Source organism: Oncorhynchus tshawytscha, linkage group LG16, assembly GCF_018296145.1.
Source record: "Oncorhynchus tshawytscha isolate Ot180627B linkage group LG16, Otsh_v2.0, whole genome shotgun sequence".
In the NCBI taxonomy this organism is placed as follows: domain Eukaryota; kingdom Metazoa; phylum Chordata; class Actinopteri; order Salmoniformes; family Salmonidae; genus Oncorhynchus; species Oncorhynchus tshawytscha.
The window spans coordinates 43,913,887-43,930,914 of NC_056444.1; the positions used below are offsets into that span (position 1 = coordinate 43,913,887).

A 17,028-nucleotide genomic window follows, 5' to 3' on the forward strand; every position below is an offset into this window, starting at 1 on the left:
GCTTTGATGACATGTCAAGTCGAGTTCGTTAATCTCATAGCAGAAACCTTGAAGACAGGTTGGAGGCGCAGACAGATCCTTTGTGTGTGTGCACACACTGGGTGTCTGTAACACAAATATGCCTCCAATAACACAAACAGAAATGTGCCTAGGAGGAGAACTGAGAATATGGAATATCACAACAAAGCAGCAGATATTATTTAATTTACAATACCTTTGAACAGTGGCGGTTCTAGCTTGTATGTCTCCCTGGGCGACCCCCCCCCTTCTGCCCCTCCCCCAAAATAAGCACCATTCTGCACTATTTAGTTAGTTAGTTAGTTAGTTAGTTAGTTAACTGTATTTTTTATTCAGACATTTGGAACAACACAAATAAATAATCATAATCATAATAATCATTTAAAAATATAGAAAAATATATAGAAAAAGACTCAAGTAACAAAGAAATAACAAAGACAAATAGAAACAAATTTTAGTATATAAAAATAAATAACAGAGTGAATCGAACTATTACACTATTACAATATTGATAACAAAAAACACACAAATAAAACTAAATTGCACAAATCCTAAATCACACAAATACACAAATAAAATAACACATTTATGAAGAAGAGAACTTGATTATTACAGTATTGCACTTCAAACAAGAAACACACAAACTAAATTGCACAACTAATTGCATTAGTACTGTACAAAGTTAGAAGTGTGCTATTTGATAGATTCCCTCGCTCCCCCTACTTCGGGCTTCCAGTGGGGAGACCTGAGGTCAACCTACCCCCACCCTCCTCCCCATCTCGTACTTCTGAGTGGGAGACCTTCCCTGGCACTAGCCTGCCTAGCTCACCAACTAGACTCAGGGCGCCCACTCCGACAAGGTTAATTAACCCACAGGCCCACACGGTGGCATGATATTTTTGACATGATGTGCAAATCAGCGATAGAAAACCGATCGAGCAAATGTCACCACTTGGAATATATGTATATTTTTTAAATATATATATATTTTCTTTGTATGGGGTGCCCCATGCCGCCCCCAGCAAGATGCCGCCCTGGGTGGCTGCCCATATCGCCTATGCCTAAATCCGCCACTGCCTCTGAGTCTTACAATGTCTCTTGAGAGGATAGTCAACACTACAAGAAATAGATGGACGGATGGATAGACAGACTAAGCAGAGAGAAAGAAAGAGGGAGAGGCCTCTGTAATGTGTGGAAGACAAAGAGGGAGAGAGATTGAGAGAGCTTATTTTTTAGGTAAATTGAATGTTTTTTTTTGTTTTATTGGTGAAATCACTTGGTTTTGAGAAACTTACCCCACCAGCAATAAACGTCCTCATTGCTTGTTCTGCAGTATGGGGGCCATGGATAAACATGAACAAAGGACCTAAATACGTCCTTTTAGAAACGGCAAAGCTCTCAATATAGTGATGCAGGTCTTTAGATGTTGTACACATGAGAGTGTATAATTCTGAACTTTATCTGCAATGTTGTATTCCATTTTGTTGGACTCAAGCGATGCTTTTCTATGTGCGAGCATGCTTTGCCGTTTCTCCTGTGAACAATGGGAACCAGAAAGCATGCGCTGGCTTACACACCTATTGAAAGTTTGAAAGTATTGAACTTTTCCTTTAAAATGCTTTCACATCTTATATCTAGAAATGGATTTAAAACACAGAGAACATAAATACATACTATGGCGTAAATATACAATAAATATAAATGACACCCAACTTCTGTAATGTACTGATATATACATTGGAGCAAAAAAGTATTTAGTCAGCCACCAATTGTGCAAGTTCTCCCACTTAAAAAGATGAGAGAGGCCTGTAATTTTCATCATAGGTACACTTAAACTATGACAGACAAAATGAGAAAAAAAATCCAGAAAATCACATTGTAGGATTTTTTATGAATTTATTTGCAAATTATGGTGGAAAATAAGTATTTGGTCAATAACAAAAGTTTATCTCAAACGTTTTCTGTAAGTCTTCACAAGGTTTGCACACAATGTTGCTGGTATTTTGGCCCATTCCTCCATGCAGATCTCCTCTAGAGCAGTGATGTTTTGGGGCTGTTGCTGGGACACACGGACTTTCAACTCCCTCCAAAGATTTTCTATGGAGTTGAGATCTGGAGACTGGCTAGGCCACTCCAGGACCTTGAAATGCTTCTTACGAAGCCACTCCTTCGTTGCCCGGGCGGTGTGTTTGGGATCATTGTCATGCTGAAAGACCCAGCCACGTTTCAACTTCAATGTCCTTGCTGATGGAAGGAGGTTTTCACTCAAAATCTCACGATACATGGCCCCATTCATTCTTTCCTTTACACGGATCAGTCGTCCTGGTCCCTTTGCAGAAAACAACCCCAAAGCATGATGTTTCCACCCCCATGCTTCACAGTAGGTATGGTGTTCTTTGGATGTACAGTGCCTTGCGAACGTATTCGGCCCCCTTGAACTTTGCGACCTTTTGCCACATTTCAGGCTTCAAACATAAAGATATAAAACTGTATTTTTTTGTGAAGAATCAACAACAAGTGGGACACAATCATGAAGTGGAACGACATTTATTGGATATTTCAAACTTTTTTAACAAATCAAAATCTGAAAAATTGGGCGTGCAAAATTATTCAGCCCCTTTACTTTCAGTGCAGCAAACTCTCTCCAGAAGTTCAGTGAGGATCTCTGAATGATCCAATGTTGACCTAAATGACTAATGATGATAAATACAATCCACCTGTGTGTAATCAAGTCTCCGTATAAATGCACCTGCACTGTGATAGTCTCAGAGGTCCGTTAAAAGCGCAGAGAGCATCATGAAGAACAAGGAACACACCAGGCAGGTCCGAGATACTGTTGTGAAGAAGTTTAAAGCCGGATTTGGATACAAAAAGATTTCCCAAGCTTTAAACATCCCAAGGAGCACTGTGCAAGCGATAATATTGAAATGGAAGGAGTATCAGACCACTGCAAATCTACCAAGACCTGGCCGTCCCTCTAAACTTTCAGCTCATACAAGGAGAAGACTGATCAGAGATGCAGCCAAGAGGCCCATGATCACTCTGGATGAACTGCAGAGATCTACAGCTGAGGTGGGAGACTCTGTCCATAGGACAACAATCAGTCGTATATTGCACAAATCTGGCCTTTGTGGAAGAGTGGCAAGAAGAAAGCCATTTCTTAAAGATATCCATAAAAAGTGTTGTTTAAAGTTTGCCACAAGCCACCTGGGAGACACACCAAACATGTGGAAGAAGGTGCTCTGGTCAGATGAAACCAAAATTGAACTTTTTGGCAACAATGCAAAACGTTATGTTTGGCGTAAAAGCAACACAGCGCATCACCCTGAACACACCATCCCCACTGTCAAACATGGTGGTGGCAGCATCATGGTTTGGGCCTGCTTTTCTTCAGCAGGGACAGGGAAGATGGTTAAAATTGATGGGAAGATGGATGGAGCCAAGTACAGGACCATTCTGGAAGAAGTCTGCAAAAGTCTGCAAAAGACCTGAGACTGGGACGTAGATTTGTCTTCCAACAAGACAATGATCCAAAACATAAAGCAAAATCTACAATGGAATGGTTCAAAAATAAATATCCAGGTGTTAGAATGGCCAAGTCAAAGTCCAGACCTGAATCCAATCGAGAATCTGTGGAAAGAACTGAAAACTGCTGTTCACAAATGCTCTCCATCCAACCTCACTGAGCTCGAGCTGATTTGCAAGGAGGAATGGGAAAAAATTTCAGTCTCTCGATGTGAAAAACTGATAGAGACATGCCCCAAGCGACTTATTGCTGTAATCTCAGCAAAAGGTGGCGCTACAAAGTATTAACTTAAGGGGGCTGAATAATTTTGCACGCCCAATTTTTCAGTTTTTGATTTGTTAAAAAAGTTTTAAATATCCAATAAATGTCGTTCCACTTCATGATTGTGTCCGACTTGTTGTTGATTCTTCACAAAAAATACAGTTTTATATCTTTATGTTTGAAGCCTGAAATGTGGCAAAAGGTCGCAAAGTTCAAGGGGGCCGAATACTTTCGCAAGGCACTGTAACTCAGCATTCTTTGTCCTCCAAACACGACGAGTTGAGTTTTTACCAAAAAGTTATATTTTGGTTTCATCTGACCATATGACATTCCCCCAATCTTCTTCTGGATCATCCAAATGCTCTCTAGCAAACTTCAGACGGGCCTGGACATGTACTGGCTTAAGCAGGGGGACATGTCTGGCACTGCAGGATTTGAGTCCCTGGCGGCGTAGTGTGTTACTGATGGTAGGCTTTGTTACTTTGGTCCCAGCTCTCCGCAGGTCATTCACTAGGTCCCCCCATGTGATTCTGGGATTTTTTCTCACCGTTCTTGTGATCATTTTGACCCCCCAGGGTGAGATCTTGCATGGAGCCCCAGATCGAGGGAGATTATCAGTGGTCTTGTATGTCTTCCATTTCCTAATAATTGCTCCCACAGTTGATTTCTTCAAACCAAGCTGCTTACCTATTGCAGATTCAGTCTTCCCAGCCTGGTGCAGGTCTACAATTTTGTTTCTGGTGTCCTTTGACAGCTCTTTGGTCTTGGCCATAGTGGAGTTTGGAATGTGACTGTTTGAGGTTGTGGACAGGTGTCTTTTACACTGATAACAAGTTCAAACAGGTGCCATTAATACAGGTAACGAGTGTAGGACAGAGGAGCCTCTTAAAGAAGAAGTTACAGGTCTGTGAGAGCCAGAAATCTTGCTTGTTTGTAGGTGACCAAATACTTATTTTCCACCATAATTTGCAAATAAATTCATAAAAAATACTACAATGTGATTTTCTGGATTTTGGTTCTCATTTTGTCTGTCATAGTTGAAGTGTACCTATGATAAAAATTACAGGCCTGTCTCATCTTTTTAAGTGGGAGAACTTGCACAATTGGTGGCTGACTAAATACTTGTTTGCCCCACTGTATGTATATATATATATATATATATATATCTTTGTCGGTTGCTGTGGATCAACTAATGGATTGCATGTGTCCCTTCTGCTTTCTCCTAATTCACACATGGCTGCCCTTGCAGGGGAGTTCTCAATGCCACCAGGAGAGCCAATCAGGTGGGCCATTTCCTGTGGATTGGATCGGACAGTTGGGGGTCGAAGAGCAGCCCAATACACCAGTTAGAGGACGTGGCTGTGGGAGCAGTCACTATACTGCCCAAACGCTCATCTATTAAAGGTACACACACACACTATATGGACCATACACACTATAATGACCACAGGCTTATGTACAGTAGTAGGAGACAGTAGAACGCACATTGTTGTACTATGGTCTTGTGCGTAGCTCAAAAACTCCACTGTTTTACCAGCATTTTTGCTCGGTGTCACTACAATAATAGCCATTTATCATTACAATCTAGGTGGCAAGTGAAGTGTGGGTTTTCAATAAGATTTTTTTTAATTAGACAGGTCTAGACTGGACAAGACTTGGCCTGGCAAGAGCCAGAAGCCAAGAGGAGTATATTAAACCAGCATGCATCATTGATGTCCCTTTGAAAAGAAAATCAGCCGAGTCATTCAGTCATGATTAGTCATCTCTCTGATTTAGCTGATAAAACCGACTATGTGAGAAAGAAGACACCTGTGTAGACATTACTGTAGAACTATGGGTATGTCACAGCTGGAAATGATACATCGAGCCAGTCTTTGTGCTTGGTATCAATCAATATTACTGCTGATCTCTTGATTTCATTGTTTATTACAGTAATTCATTTTCACACGGTAGAATACGTTTTTAAAAAGAGTGCAACATAAAATACATTACACAGATGAGGTCAGAAACCCTGAGTGTGCGTATATAGAACCCCCACAGTACAATTTATCATGAATAAATACAAATGACCAAAGCATAAAGTGTATTACACAAAAGTTCATGGATAAAATCTATGTACCTAAATCAAATCAAATGTTATTTGTCACATACACATGGTTAGCAGATGTTAATGCGAGTATAGCAAAATGCTTGTGCTTCTAGTTCCGACAATGCAGTAATAACCAACGAGTAATCTAACCTAACAATTCCAAAACTACTACCTTATACACACAAGTGTAAAGGGATAAAGAATATGTACATAAAGATATATGAATGAGTGAGTGATGGTACAGAACGGCATAAGCAAGATGCAGTAGATGGTATCGAGTACAGTATATACATATGAGATGAGTAATGTAGGGTATGTAAACAAAGTGGCATAGTTTAAAGTGGCTAGTGATACATGTACAGTAGATGATATACACGTTCCCAGGAAACTATATATGCAGACACCTACAAGGTACTGCCCTTCTAACAAAATACTGTGCATATAGACTTCATATACTAACCCTGTTATTATTTATTATGCATCCTGTCATATTCATGTGATTTCCAAGATTAAAGATCCATGTCGTACACAAGAACTGCAGTGGTCAAAATAGAATGAAAAGTGATTTAGTTGTACTGTAGCTATGAGACTAATACAACTCCTAACAGCCAGTACAGCACAGCGCTCCAGTAACACTTCCCAAGTCTTGCTTCATTTCTTTCAGAATTCTCTTTTCTTTTTCGATTCTCCAGGGTTTGATGAATACTTCACCTCGCTCACCCTGGAGAATAATCGCAGAAATGTGTGGTTCGCCGAATTCTGGGAGGAAAATTTTGACTGCAGGCTCCTCAGCTCCTCCAAACGAGAGGATACCAGCAGGAAATGCACAGGTAGGTAGCCAGACATTTGTTTGCTTGGGTATTTGTATTTTAATGTGTTTGTTTGTGGGAGGGGGCATTGCCATTGCCAATGTAATGCATTTGCACTTTAATGCATGTCATGCTCCTATACAAGGCTACAGGTATAGGAAGAGACTTGAATTGTAGTACATATCTTAATGCAGACTTGAAGGTGTAGGCCCACTGGATAATGCAAATAGCTTAAATAGCTGGTCCTACTGAGAGAGTAAAGTTGTGTCCAGTTGGGTAAAGGCACCATGTCAGCAGTGTTCAGCTGTGTCATGTATGCTAAGTAGATGGTAGAGAAACATGCATGCCATTTGGAGAAGTACTGATCAGAGAAACTACACAGAAATGATGCAAGTAAATCAAGCTCTGCAGATACAGTAACTCACTATTGATACACCCAAAGAGCTTTGTTACCGACACTGTTTTAATCTAGCTGCAAGCATTACTTGTAATGAGGTGTGTTGGGACTTGGGAGCATTGGTAGTGTGGAAGTGTTACTCACTGTGATATCTATCCATCCTACAGGTATGCCAGCAAAGCTACAAAAGATACAATAACACTATGTCAGTGCTAGTGACAGGGATTTATATATTTGATATGGCTTGAAGTACTGAAGGGTACTGAAGCCTTTCATAATTTCTTTATGTGCCACATGCTACAGATCATTGCACTGTCCATAAACCACATACAAATTTAATTTAGAATATCAGCAAAGCTTATAAGCATTGTACAAAGACACTAAAATGCCTCTTATTTACATCCACGTACTTCAGCCATACTGAGGAAGATATTCTCTTTTAACTGTGAAGTCGGCGTATAGCTGCTTCCATTTCTGTCTTTTTCACATCTAACCAAGCCGATCTATATTTATGAATGTGAGGTACAGAAGGGAAGGTATTTTTTTGTATTCAAAGTAGTTTCTATCAACGCTCTACTCACTGCTCTGGAAAACAATAAAGGTTATCTGTGGGCTGAAATGTATGTTGAAAAGAGAGAAACTGGAGAAAATGTCAACATTTATTGCATTTGAATTTTTTCAGCTTTTGCCAGTCTCCCACATTGTATTCATATTCGGCCTGGTGGCACAGCCAGTCTTTTTTCCTTCTTCTCATGATCAAGTTCGCAACGTAAACTGGGAGTCTTTATTCTGTATTTACATGTGAAAATCACACAGTGATCTCTGGCAGCTTTTCCCCACAGTGCTGTACAGCACACCACAGTTCATCTGTTATTTTGTGCTGTGGATTTACGAGCTGCTTTCCAGTTAATGCATCCTTGTTAATTACTGCTTGTGTCTTTCAAATGAATATATTCAGCGTCCATATGCCACGCTTAATGACATAACCTGTTCACATTAGCACATAAAAAATGTGCAATATACATCAGGCAAAGGATCCCCCACCCACAAAACGCAAGAGATAAGAAATCCCCCACCAACCTGAAGAAATTCATTACACATTCAGTCACAGTATCACCAGTGAAATGAAAAGACCTAGTCCATAGTGAAAGGGCAGAGGAGCACTGAAGAAGGACTGTAATAGAGCATGGTGCTGCTGACAATGCTAGGAGATTCCTGTAGAATGCCTCTCGTCATGGCCTTGAATGCTCCTAAAATGGGACAAAAGATACACATCTCAACTACAGGTACAGTATAGGACCTATAGTGGGCTGACTTCACTATGAAATATGCATATGTACATATGGTATCCAGTTCCACCTGCTCATCTCCTTCTTGGGTAGCATTTGGTTTTGCGGTACTGCAACAGAACTCTGCAGGAATGTGACCCATGCCGTGCTACGCACACAACAGGGTGACTGATTCACAGTATGTGGCTGTCCTTTTCTTGACCTCTCCTCTCTCCTCTCTCCTCAGGCCAGGAGAGGATCGGGATAGACTCCAAGTATGAGCAGGAGGGGAAGGTTCAGTTTGTAATAGATGCTGTGTATGCCATGGCTTATGCCCTCCACAATATACAGAGAGACCTGTGTCCAGAGCACTCTGGCATTTGCCCTGGGATGGAGGCAGCCGAGGGGAAGACCCTGCTCAAGTATATACGCAACGTCAGCTTCAACGGTCAGTCCATGTGTTATCCCTGGACCCTGTTCATGTGTGTATCCTCATAAAAATATGGGCGAAATAGCACGTTTCTCAAATAAGCACATACTGTATTTTTTTTTTTTTAAACGACTGATACATTGTAATTCATTATGTACAGATAAAAATAAGGAAAGGTGGGAGGTAAGATAGAAGCATGAATGTGCAGAGTCAGAGGCACTGGACTCTCAAACACGTCGTATTTATTGATGTCATTTACACTAATTGCAAAATATCATACTGCGTGAATGGTTTATTCTAAATAGGTTAGATTTTTACATCTTTTCACATGCATAAATAAGTTGTTGACCAATACAAATTATTACCTAGGACACTGCCATTGGCAGGCCGCGCACTGACAGGTCTGTGGCTTTGTTGTGTGAATTGATTCATTCATTTCTCTGTGCCTGTTTTTTATGTTTGCAATCCATCAGTGCAGCAATGTATCAATTTAACCAATGTGATCCCGTCACACCAGAGCTACACGTCGCTCTCGCCATTCTAACTTCCCTGCCAGTTCATTGCCAATGTTGTAGCCTCTTTTACAGGCATTCAGCAAGCAAGAGAATCGATCGATGCTTCTCTCCTCGAATAAGCCGAGGCCTATTAGTGTAAAAATAATTGCTCAAAATAAGTTTCAAACTATATTACTGTTCGTTGTCTATATATACACACTCAGAAAAAAAGGGTTTCAAAAGGGTTCTTCAGCTGTCCCCATAGAAGAACCCTTTTTGTTCCAGGTAGAACACTTTTTGGTTCTAGATACCTCTGTGGAAAGGCTTCTACATATAACCCAAAAGAGTTCTACCTGGAGCCAAAAAGGGTTCTAAGAAGGGTACTCCTATGGTGACAGCCGAAGAACCCTTTTAGGTAGCACCTCTTTTTAAGAGTGTAGGCTACTCGTTAAGTGCTCGTTAAGAGAGAGGGGAAGAAATAGGCCAGTGAAGTTGCCAGCGAGGATGAGTGAATTGGGCCAGAAGGGAACAGTGAAGAAGGCAGAGAGATGTGTAAGTTAGAAATGAATTAATATATTCATGCATCATTTGTATAGCCTAAATATTAGGCTATATATTATAGGCCTGCTATAGTGCATCCAGGTGACCACGTGCTATAGGCAACCCAAAAAGACTGTCAAGATCGTTTGTAGAATTAACGGACCAAGGCACAGCGTGCGTAGAGTTCCACATGTTTATTCAGATGAAACTCACAAAAACAATAAACAGCAAATGAAACGTGCAGCAAATGGCGTGCTCACAGGCAACTAACCAAAAACAAGATCCCACAAAAAAAACAGTGGGGAAATGGCTGCCTAAATATGATCCCCAATCAGAGACAACGATAAACAGCTGCCACTGATTGGGAACCATACCAGGCCAACATAGACATACAACAACCTAGATAACCGACCCTAGTCACACCCCGACCTAACCATCATAGAAAATAAAAGGTTTTCTATGGTCAGGGTGTAACAAAGACAGAGACAAAAAAATATCTGCCGGAGTTTACCCTTATCAATAAGTGGTTGCACAGATTTAGATAAAGCACTCAAATAACCACCCCTTGCTTCACAAAAATGTATCAACGGCTGATCATTAGGCCGCTACAGACAGGTTGTGTGCATGTGTTTCTATTTTCTAATGGTTGTAAATTTCATCTTCATATAACCTATATCACAGCTGTCTCGATCTCCCCCTTCAAACTTTGCGTGTCAATTTCGCATTATTCTACAACGTAGACTAGTTTTCGATATCCTACAGAAAGGATTTGAAGCTAAGGCAATGTTTTGAATAAGTTTTTGTAAAAGAGAAATGTTATTTGCTTAGGGACTGTGCGTTATTTATAATGAGGGATACCTGGAGAAAATGTGACCTCTCTGAAATGAAAATGGATGGCCCACCCTTCAGTAAAATATATTTTTTACCTGATCCTCCCCTATATCCATTTGACGTTTTAATTATTACTTTTGGTAACAGAGAATATGCCTTAGCCATGCAGTTTTAGAAACGGTTCTTTGTTTTGTAAGCATTACATGGCGAAGTAGCCAGGAGGCTGTGGATTTGCCGACCACCGCAGAAAATATTTCCATTAATAAAGAACTGCATGAATTTATCATCTTATTTGCAGTCTGAGAAAAAAAAGCCTTTTATAAATGCATTTCCTGCAATTCTAAATCGTTTCACATCATAATAGCACAATACCACAACAGAGCATGACAAGGAATGAGCACATGCTGCAGCACCAGAGATGTTTTGATTTGTTAAAAAATAACATAGACAACTTCATCACTGTTCCAAACTTAGACTATCATGTGTAAATATTGAGCGCAACAGAACCAGTTACACTTGGAGTATCTGATCACCAGTGAAAAAGTCCTTTGTTTTTTAGTACAGCTGCTGCAAATCAACAATGACAAGCCACCGGGGTCTGACAATATGGATGGAAAATTACTGAGGATAATTGCAGACCATATCGCCACTCCTATTTGCCACATCTTCAATTTAAGCCTACCAGAAAGTGTGTGCCCTCAGGCTTGGAGGGAAGCTAAAGTCATCCCACCCATGAATAGCAAAGCCCCCTTTACTGGCTCAAACAGCAGACCAATCAGCCTGTTACCAACCCTTAGTAAACTTCTGGAAAAATTGTGTTTGACCAGATACAATGCTATTTCACAGGAAACAAATTGACAACAGACTTTCAGCACGCTTATAGGGAAGGACACTCAACAAGCACAGCACTTATACAAATGACTGATGATTGGCTGAGAAAAATTCATGATAAAATGACTGAGGGGGCTGTATTGTTAGACTTCAGTGCAGCTTTTGACATTATTGATCATAATCTGCTGCTGGAAAAACGTATGTGTTATGGCTTTACACCCCCTGATATAATGTGGATAAAGAGTTACTTGTCGAACAGAACAGAAGGTGTTCTTTATTGGAATCCTCTCAAACATAATCCATGTAGAATCAGGAATTCCCCAGGGTAGCTGTTAAGGCCCCTTGCTTTTTTCAATCTTTACTAACGGCATGTCACTGGCTTTGAATAAGGCCACTGGCTTTGAGTAATGTATGCGGATGACTCAAAACTATACCCATCAGCCACTAAAGTGACTGAAATGACTGCAACACTTAACAAAGAGCTGCAGTTAGTTTCAGAAAGGTTAGCAAGGTCTAAGTTTGTCCAAAATATTTCCAAAACTAAAAGCATTGTATTTGGGACAAATCATTCACTAAACACTAAACCTCAACTACATCTCGTAATGAATAATGTGGAAATTGAGCAAGTTGAGGTGACTGAACTGCTTGGAATAAACCTGGATTGTAAACTGTCATGGTCAAAACATATTGATACAACAGTAGATGGGGGAAGTCTGTCCATAATAAAGTGTTTTTCTGACTTCTTTACAACACTATCAACAAGGCAGGTCCTACAGGCTCTAGTTTTGTCGCACCTGGACTACTGTTCAGTCGTGTGGTCAGGTGCCACAAAGAGGTGCCACAAAGAGGGACTTTTTGTGGCAAATTACAGTTGGCTCAGAACAGGGCAGTACGGCTGGCCCTTAAAAGTACACAGAGAGCTAACATTAATGACATGCGTGTCAGTCTCTCATGGCTCATAGCGGAAGAGAGATTGACTTCCTCATTACTTGTAAGTGGTGTTGACAAGCTGAAGGTACCGAGCTGTCTGTTGAAAATACTAGCACACAGCTCGGACACCCATGCATACCCCACAAAACATGCCACCAGAGGTCTCTTCACAGTCCCCAAGTCCGGAACAGACTGCGGGAGGCAGCCATGACTACATGGAACTCTACTTCACATCAGGTAACTGATGCCAGCAGTAGAATCAGATTTAAAAAGCAGGTAAAAATACACCTTATGGAACAGCGGGGACCTTGAAGAAACACAAACATAGGCACAGACACATGCATACACACACACACACACACATCATCATAACATACGCACTATACACACGTGTACACATGGATTTTGCATTGTAGATATGTGGATAGTTTTTTATATACACAACCCCAGCAGTACAAAAGCTTAGGAAGGAATTACATTTTCTTAGAAATATAACTTTGCCCTGTGCTTCTCCGATATTTGCTCCTCTTATAGCCCAGGCCTATAGACTATAGTATAGGCTATGGATCATTTGATTGAGACCAGACTTGATAGCAGAGAATCAGTGATGAGGGGCATCATCAGGCAAACATTGAGATATAATAAGCTAACTAATTATCAAACCCAAAGCAATATGACATTTAATCGATTGCAAATTACGTGACCCTCCCCTTGTCACGGGTGTACGTACTCGTAGCGGAGTCAGGTGCAGGAGAGCAGAGATTTGTGAACAGGCGCACACTTTATTTAGGCAGGAGAAAGCAACAGACGGACGCCACTGCGTCAAAACCTCCAGCCAGTTAGCAAAAGTGCAAAAACGCGCAAACAGTCACAAACATTATGTTTACCAAATAAACATACCTCGTGAACAACACGGAATATAAGAACACCAGTCTGGCGCGTCACAAATAACACGTAACACAAACAATATCACACAAAGACATGAGAGGGGACAGATGAATAAATACATGCAGTGTGATTAGGGAATGTAAACCAGGTGTGCAGGGAACAAAACAAAACAAATGGATCAATGAAAAATGGAGCGGCAATAGCTAGAAAGCCGGTGACGTCGACCGCCGAACACCGACCGAACAAGGACAGGAGCTGACTTCGGCGGACAGCCCTGTAATAAAAACAAATATACACTACACCCTCATCCTAACTGAAATTGAAAAAGCATGACCCTCTCCCATTTTCATCCAGGTAACAATTGTGTAAATTCCGTTCGCTCCCTTATGTGCCTAAGGGAGATGTGCTGCAGGCGGCTTTGATTGATGGGTCCTTTTAGGAGGGTGGGTGTGCTTGTATGAGTTCGCTAATTATCTATCTCCATTCAGAGAGTTTCCTAAAATAGGTCTAGCCTGTCTGGACTTCATCTCTTTAATCAGATAGAAAGAAAACTGGAGGCAGCAAGTGTCATGATAGTCAGCATATATGCGAGAAATCGTGACAGGTGCTAGTTTTGCATGTCCTCTCTTATTAAATGGGGCGCAACTGAATGAAATGTAGCCAAGCTCCTTTAATGATTCATCCTATTGGATGAGCAGCCTATCCTAATATTTTCAGTAGCTAATAATTTTTCCCTTAGTATATGATCTTTCTCTCATTACTGCGTGCTCTCCATTCACTTTGAACAACATATTGCCACTGAGAATAACCGCAGCAGTTATGTTATGCATTTTTTGGGGAAAGTTGGAGAGAAAAAATGCATCAGACCTGGTGTGTTCACGGTTTAGTTGTTTTATACAAACAACATGCATATATCTCAGCTAACATTACACAATGTAACTATATGTTTCTAGTACACCAGTCGTTTAAAATTCAACTGAAAGTGGCGGAAATTAAATTTTACAATTGACCCCAAAGGCAGGGTTAAATGTAACACTGTAAAAATGTTAATTAAAAATATACTACCGGTCAAAAGTTTTTACTATTTTCTACATTATAGAATATTAGTGAAGACATCATAACTATGAAATAACACATAAAGAATCATGTAGTAACCAAAAAAAAAATATATATATATATATTTTATATTTTGATTTCCAGCTTCACCTGGAATGCTTTTGCAGCAGTCTTGAAGGAGTTCCCATATATACTGAGCACTTGTTGGCTGCTTTTCCTTCACTCTGTGGTCGAACTCATCCCAAACCATCTCAATTTGGTTGAGGTCGGGAGATTATGAAGGCCAAGTCATCTGATGCAGCACTCCATCACTCTCCTTCTTGGTAAAATAGCCCTTACTAAGCCTGGAGGTGTGTTGAGTCATTGTCCTGTTGAAAAACAAATGATAGTTCCACTAAGCCCAAACCAGATGGGATGGCGCATCGCTGCAGAATTCTGTGGTAGCCATGCTGGTTAAGTGTGCCTTGAATTCTAAATAAATCACAGACAGTGTCACCAGCAAAGCACCCCATCACCATAACACCCTCCTCCATGCTTTACGATGGGAACCACACATGCAGAGATCATCCGTTCACCCACCCTGCGTCTAACAAAGACTTGCTGGTTGGAACCAAAAATCACAAATTTCCACTGTTCTAATGTACATTGATCGTGTTTCTTGGCCCAAGGAAGTCTCTTCTTATTATTGGTGTCCTTTAGTAGTGGTTTCTTTGCAGCAATTCGACCATGAAGGCCTGATTCACGCAATCTCCTCTCAACACTTAGAGTTGAGATGTGTCTGTTACTTGAACTCTGTGAAGCATTTATTTGGGCTGCAATTTCTGAGGCTGGTAAATCTAATGAACTTATCCTCTGCAGCAGAGGTAAATCTGGGTTATCCATTCCTGTGGCAGTCCTCATGAAAGCCAGTTTCATCATAGCACTTGATGGTTTTTGCCACTGCACTTGAAGAAACTTTCAAAGTTCTTAAAATGTTTCGTATTGACTGACCTTCATGTCTTAAAGTAATGATAGACTGTTGTTTTTCTTTACTTATTTGAGCTGTTTTTTTGCCATAATATAGACTTGGTCTTTTACCAAATCTTCTGTATACCCCCCTACCTTGTCACAATACAACTCATTGGTTGGTTGGCTCTCATTGGTTCAAACGCATTAAGAAGGAAATAAATTCCACAAATTAACTTTTAAGGTACACCTGTTAATTGAAATGCATTCCAGGTGACTACCTCATGAAGCTGGTTGAGAGAATGCCAAGATTGTGCAAAGCTGTCAAGGCAAAGGGTGGCGATTTCAAGAATCTTAAATATAAAATATATTTTGATTTGTTTAACACTTGTTTTTGTTACTACATGATTCCATGTGTTATTTCATAGTTTTGATGTCTTCACTATTATTCTACATACAAAATAAATATTTGACCAGTGGTGTATTTATAATTTGAAACTGATATTTGAATGAAAATACACTAAATTGACAACAACAAAACATTTATTTGATATTTTATGCATGTCATATTGACCAAGAATGGAGTAGCCAAAATGTAAACATTTTAAAATAACATACTTTTAGCATTCAAAGTATAAATTTGCTTTTTTTCATTTTTCTAACTATACCAATCAAAATACCCTTTCTTACTGATACACATGATATATGATTAGATATATGGGGAATGTTCCACAGGTCAATAATAAAAACAGAGAGGCAGCAAGAATATTTATAATTCTGCCTGAAACAATTTTTTGTCAATAAAACAAATGTATAAATGGATTTAAGCAAATATTCATAGGTATGTAGATACACTAACCAAGCATTAACACACTGAATAACATTTTGTTGTTGCTACTGATGCTGTGTTGCTTTGTTCCCCAGTCTTCCTTATGAGTTACCTTGCTATTTGTCAATGGGTCCGCACAATTCATTCACTCTTAGAAAAAAGGGTTCCAAAAAAGTTATTTGGCTGTCCCCAAGGAGAACTCTTTTTGGTTCCAGGTAGAACCCTTTTTTGTTCCAGGTAGAACTATTTTGGGTTCCATGTAGAACCCTCAGTGGAAAGGGTTCTACATGGAACCCAAAAGGGTCCTACCTGGAACCAAAAGGATTCTACCTAGCACCAAAAAAGGTTCTTCAACTGGTTTCCTATGGGGACAGCCGACGAACCCTTTTCGGTTTATCATAGCACCTTTTTTTTCTGTGTACAAAAGTACAATATTTAGCCTGAAGTGCTTCTCACAGCATTCAGCATTCAGCATTCAGAAAAAAGCAGACAAGCTGTTTCTGTCATTTGTTGCTGAACATATACATTACCTGTAATACACTTGCAATAAGACTGTCACAGAGGAATGCTCAGCTCACGAAATGTGCCTTTACTCTGTTTACCCCCACTGATGCAGTAAAGTACTCCTGTATCTTTGACAGCCAAATCTCCAGTGGTGGAAAAAGTACCCAATATTCAGACTCAAGTAAAAGTGAAAGTCACCCAGTAAAATACTTCTTGAGTAAAAGTATATACTTAAGTATCAAAAGTAAATGTAGTTGCTCAGATATACTTATGTATCAAAGTAAAATTAGAAATTATTTCACATTCCTTGTATTATGCAAACCAGACGGCACGATTTTTTTGTTTTTTTAAGTTTACGGATTGCCAGTGGCACACTCCAACA

The 17,028-nt window shown here is 40.0% G+C and overlaps 1 protein-coding gene across 3 annotated transcripts in view; it reads left to right on the forward strand.

The window, feature by feature from the left end:
- LOC112215712 (metabotropic glutamate receptor 7) overlaps positions 1 to 17,028 on the forward strand; it is a 175,091-nt gene that overhangs the window by 127,542 nt on the left and 30,521 nt on the right. For all 3 annotated transcript variants that reach the window (XM_024375021.2, XM_024375019.2, XM_024375020.2), the window contains exons 4-6: positions 5,055 to 5,209; positions 6,587 to 6,724; positions 8,616 to 8,816. In XM_024375021.2, the coding sequence (XP_024230789.1) occupies positions 5,055 to 5,209; positions 6,587 to 6,724; positions 8,616 to 8,816 (494 nt within the window). The remainder of the gene's footprint in view (positions 1 to 5,054; positions 5,210 to 6,586; positions 6,725 to 8,615; positions 8,817 to 17,028) is intronic.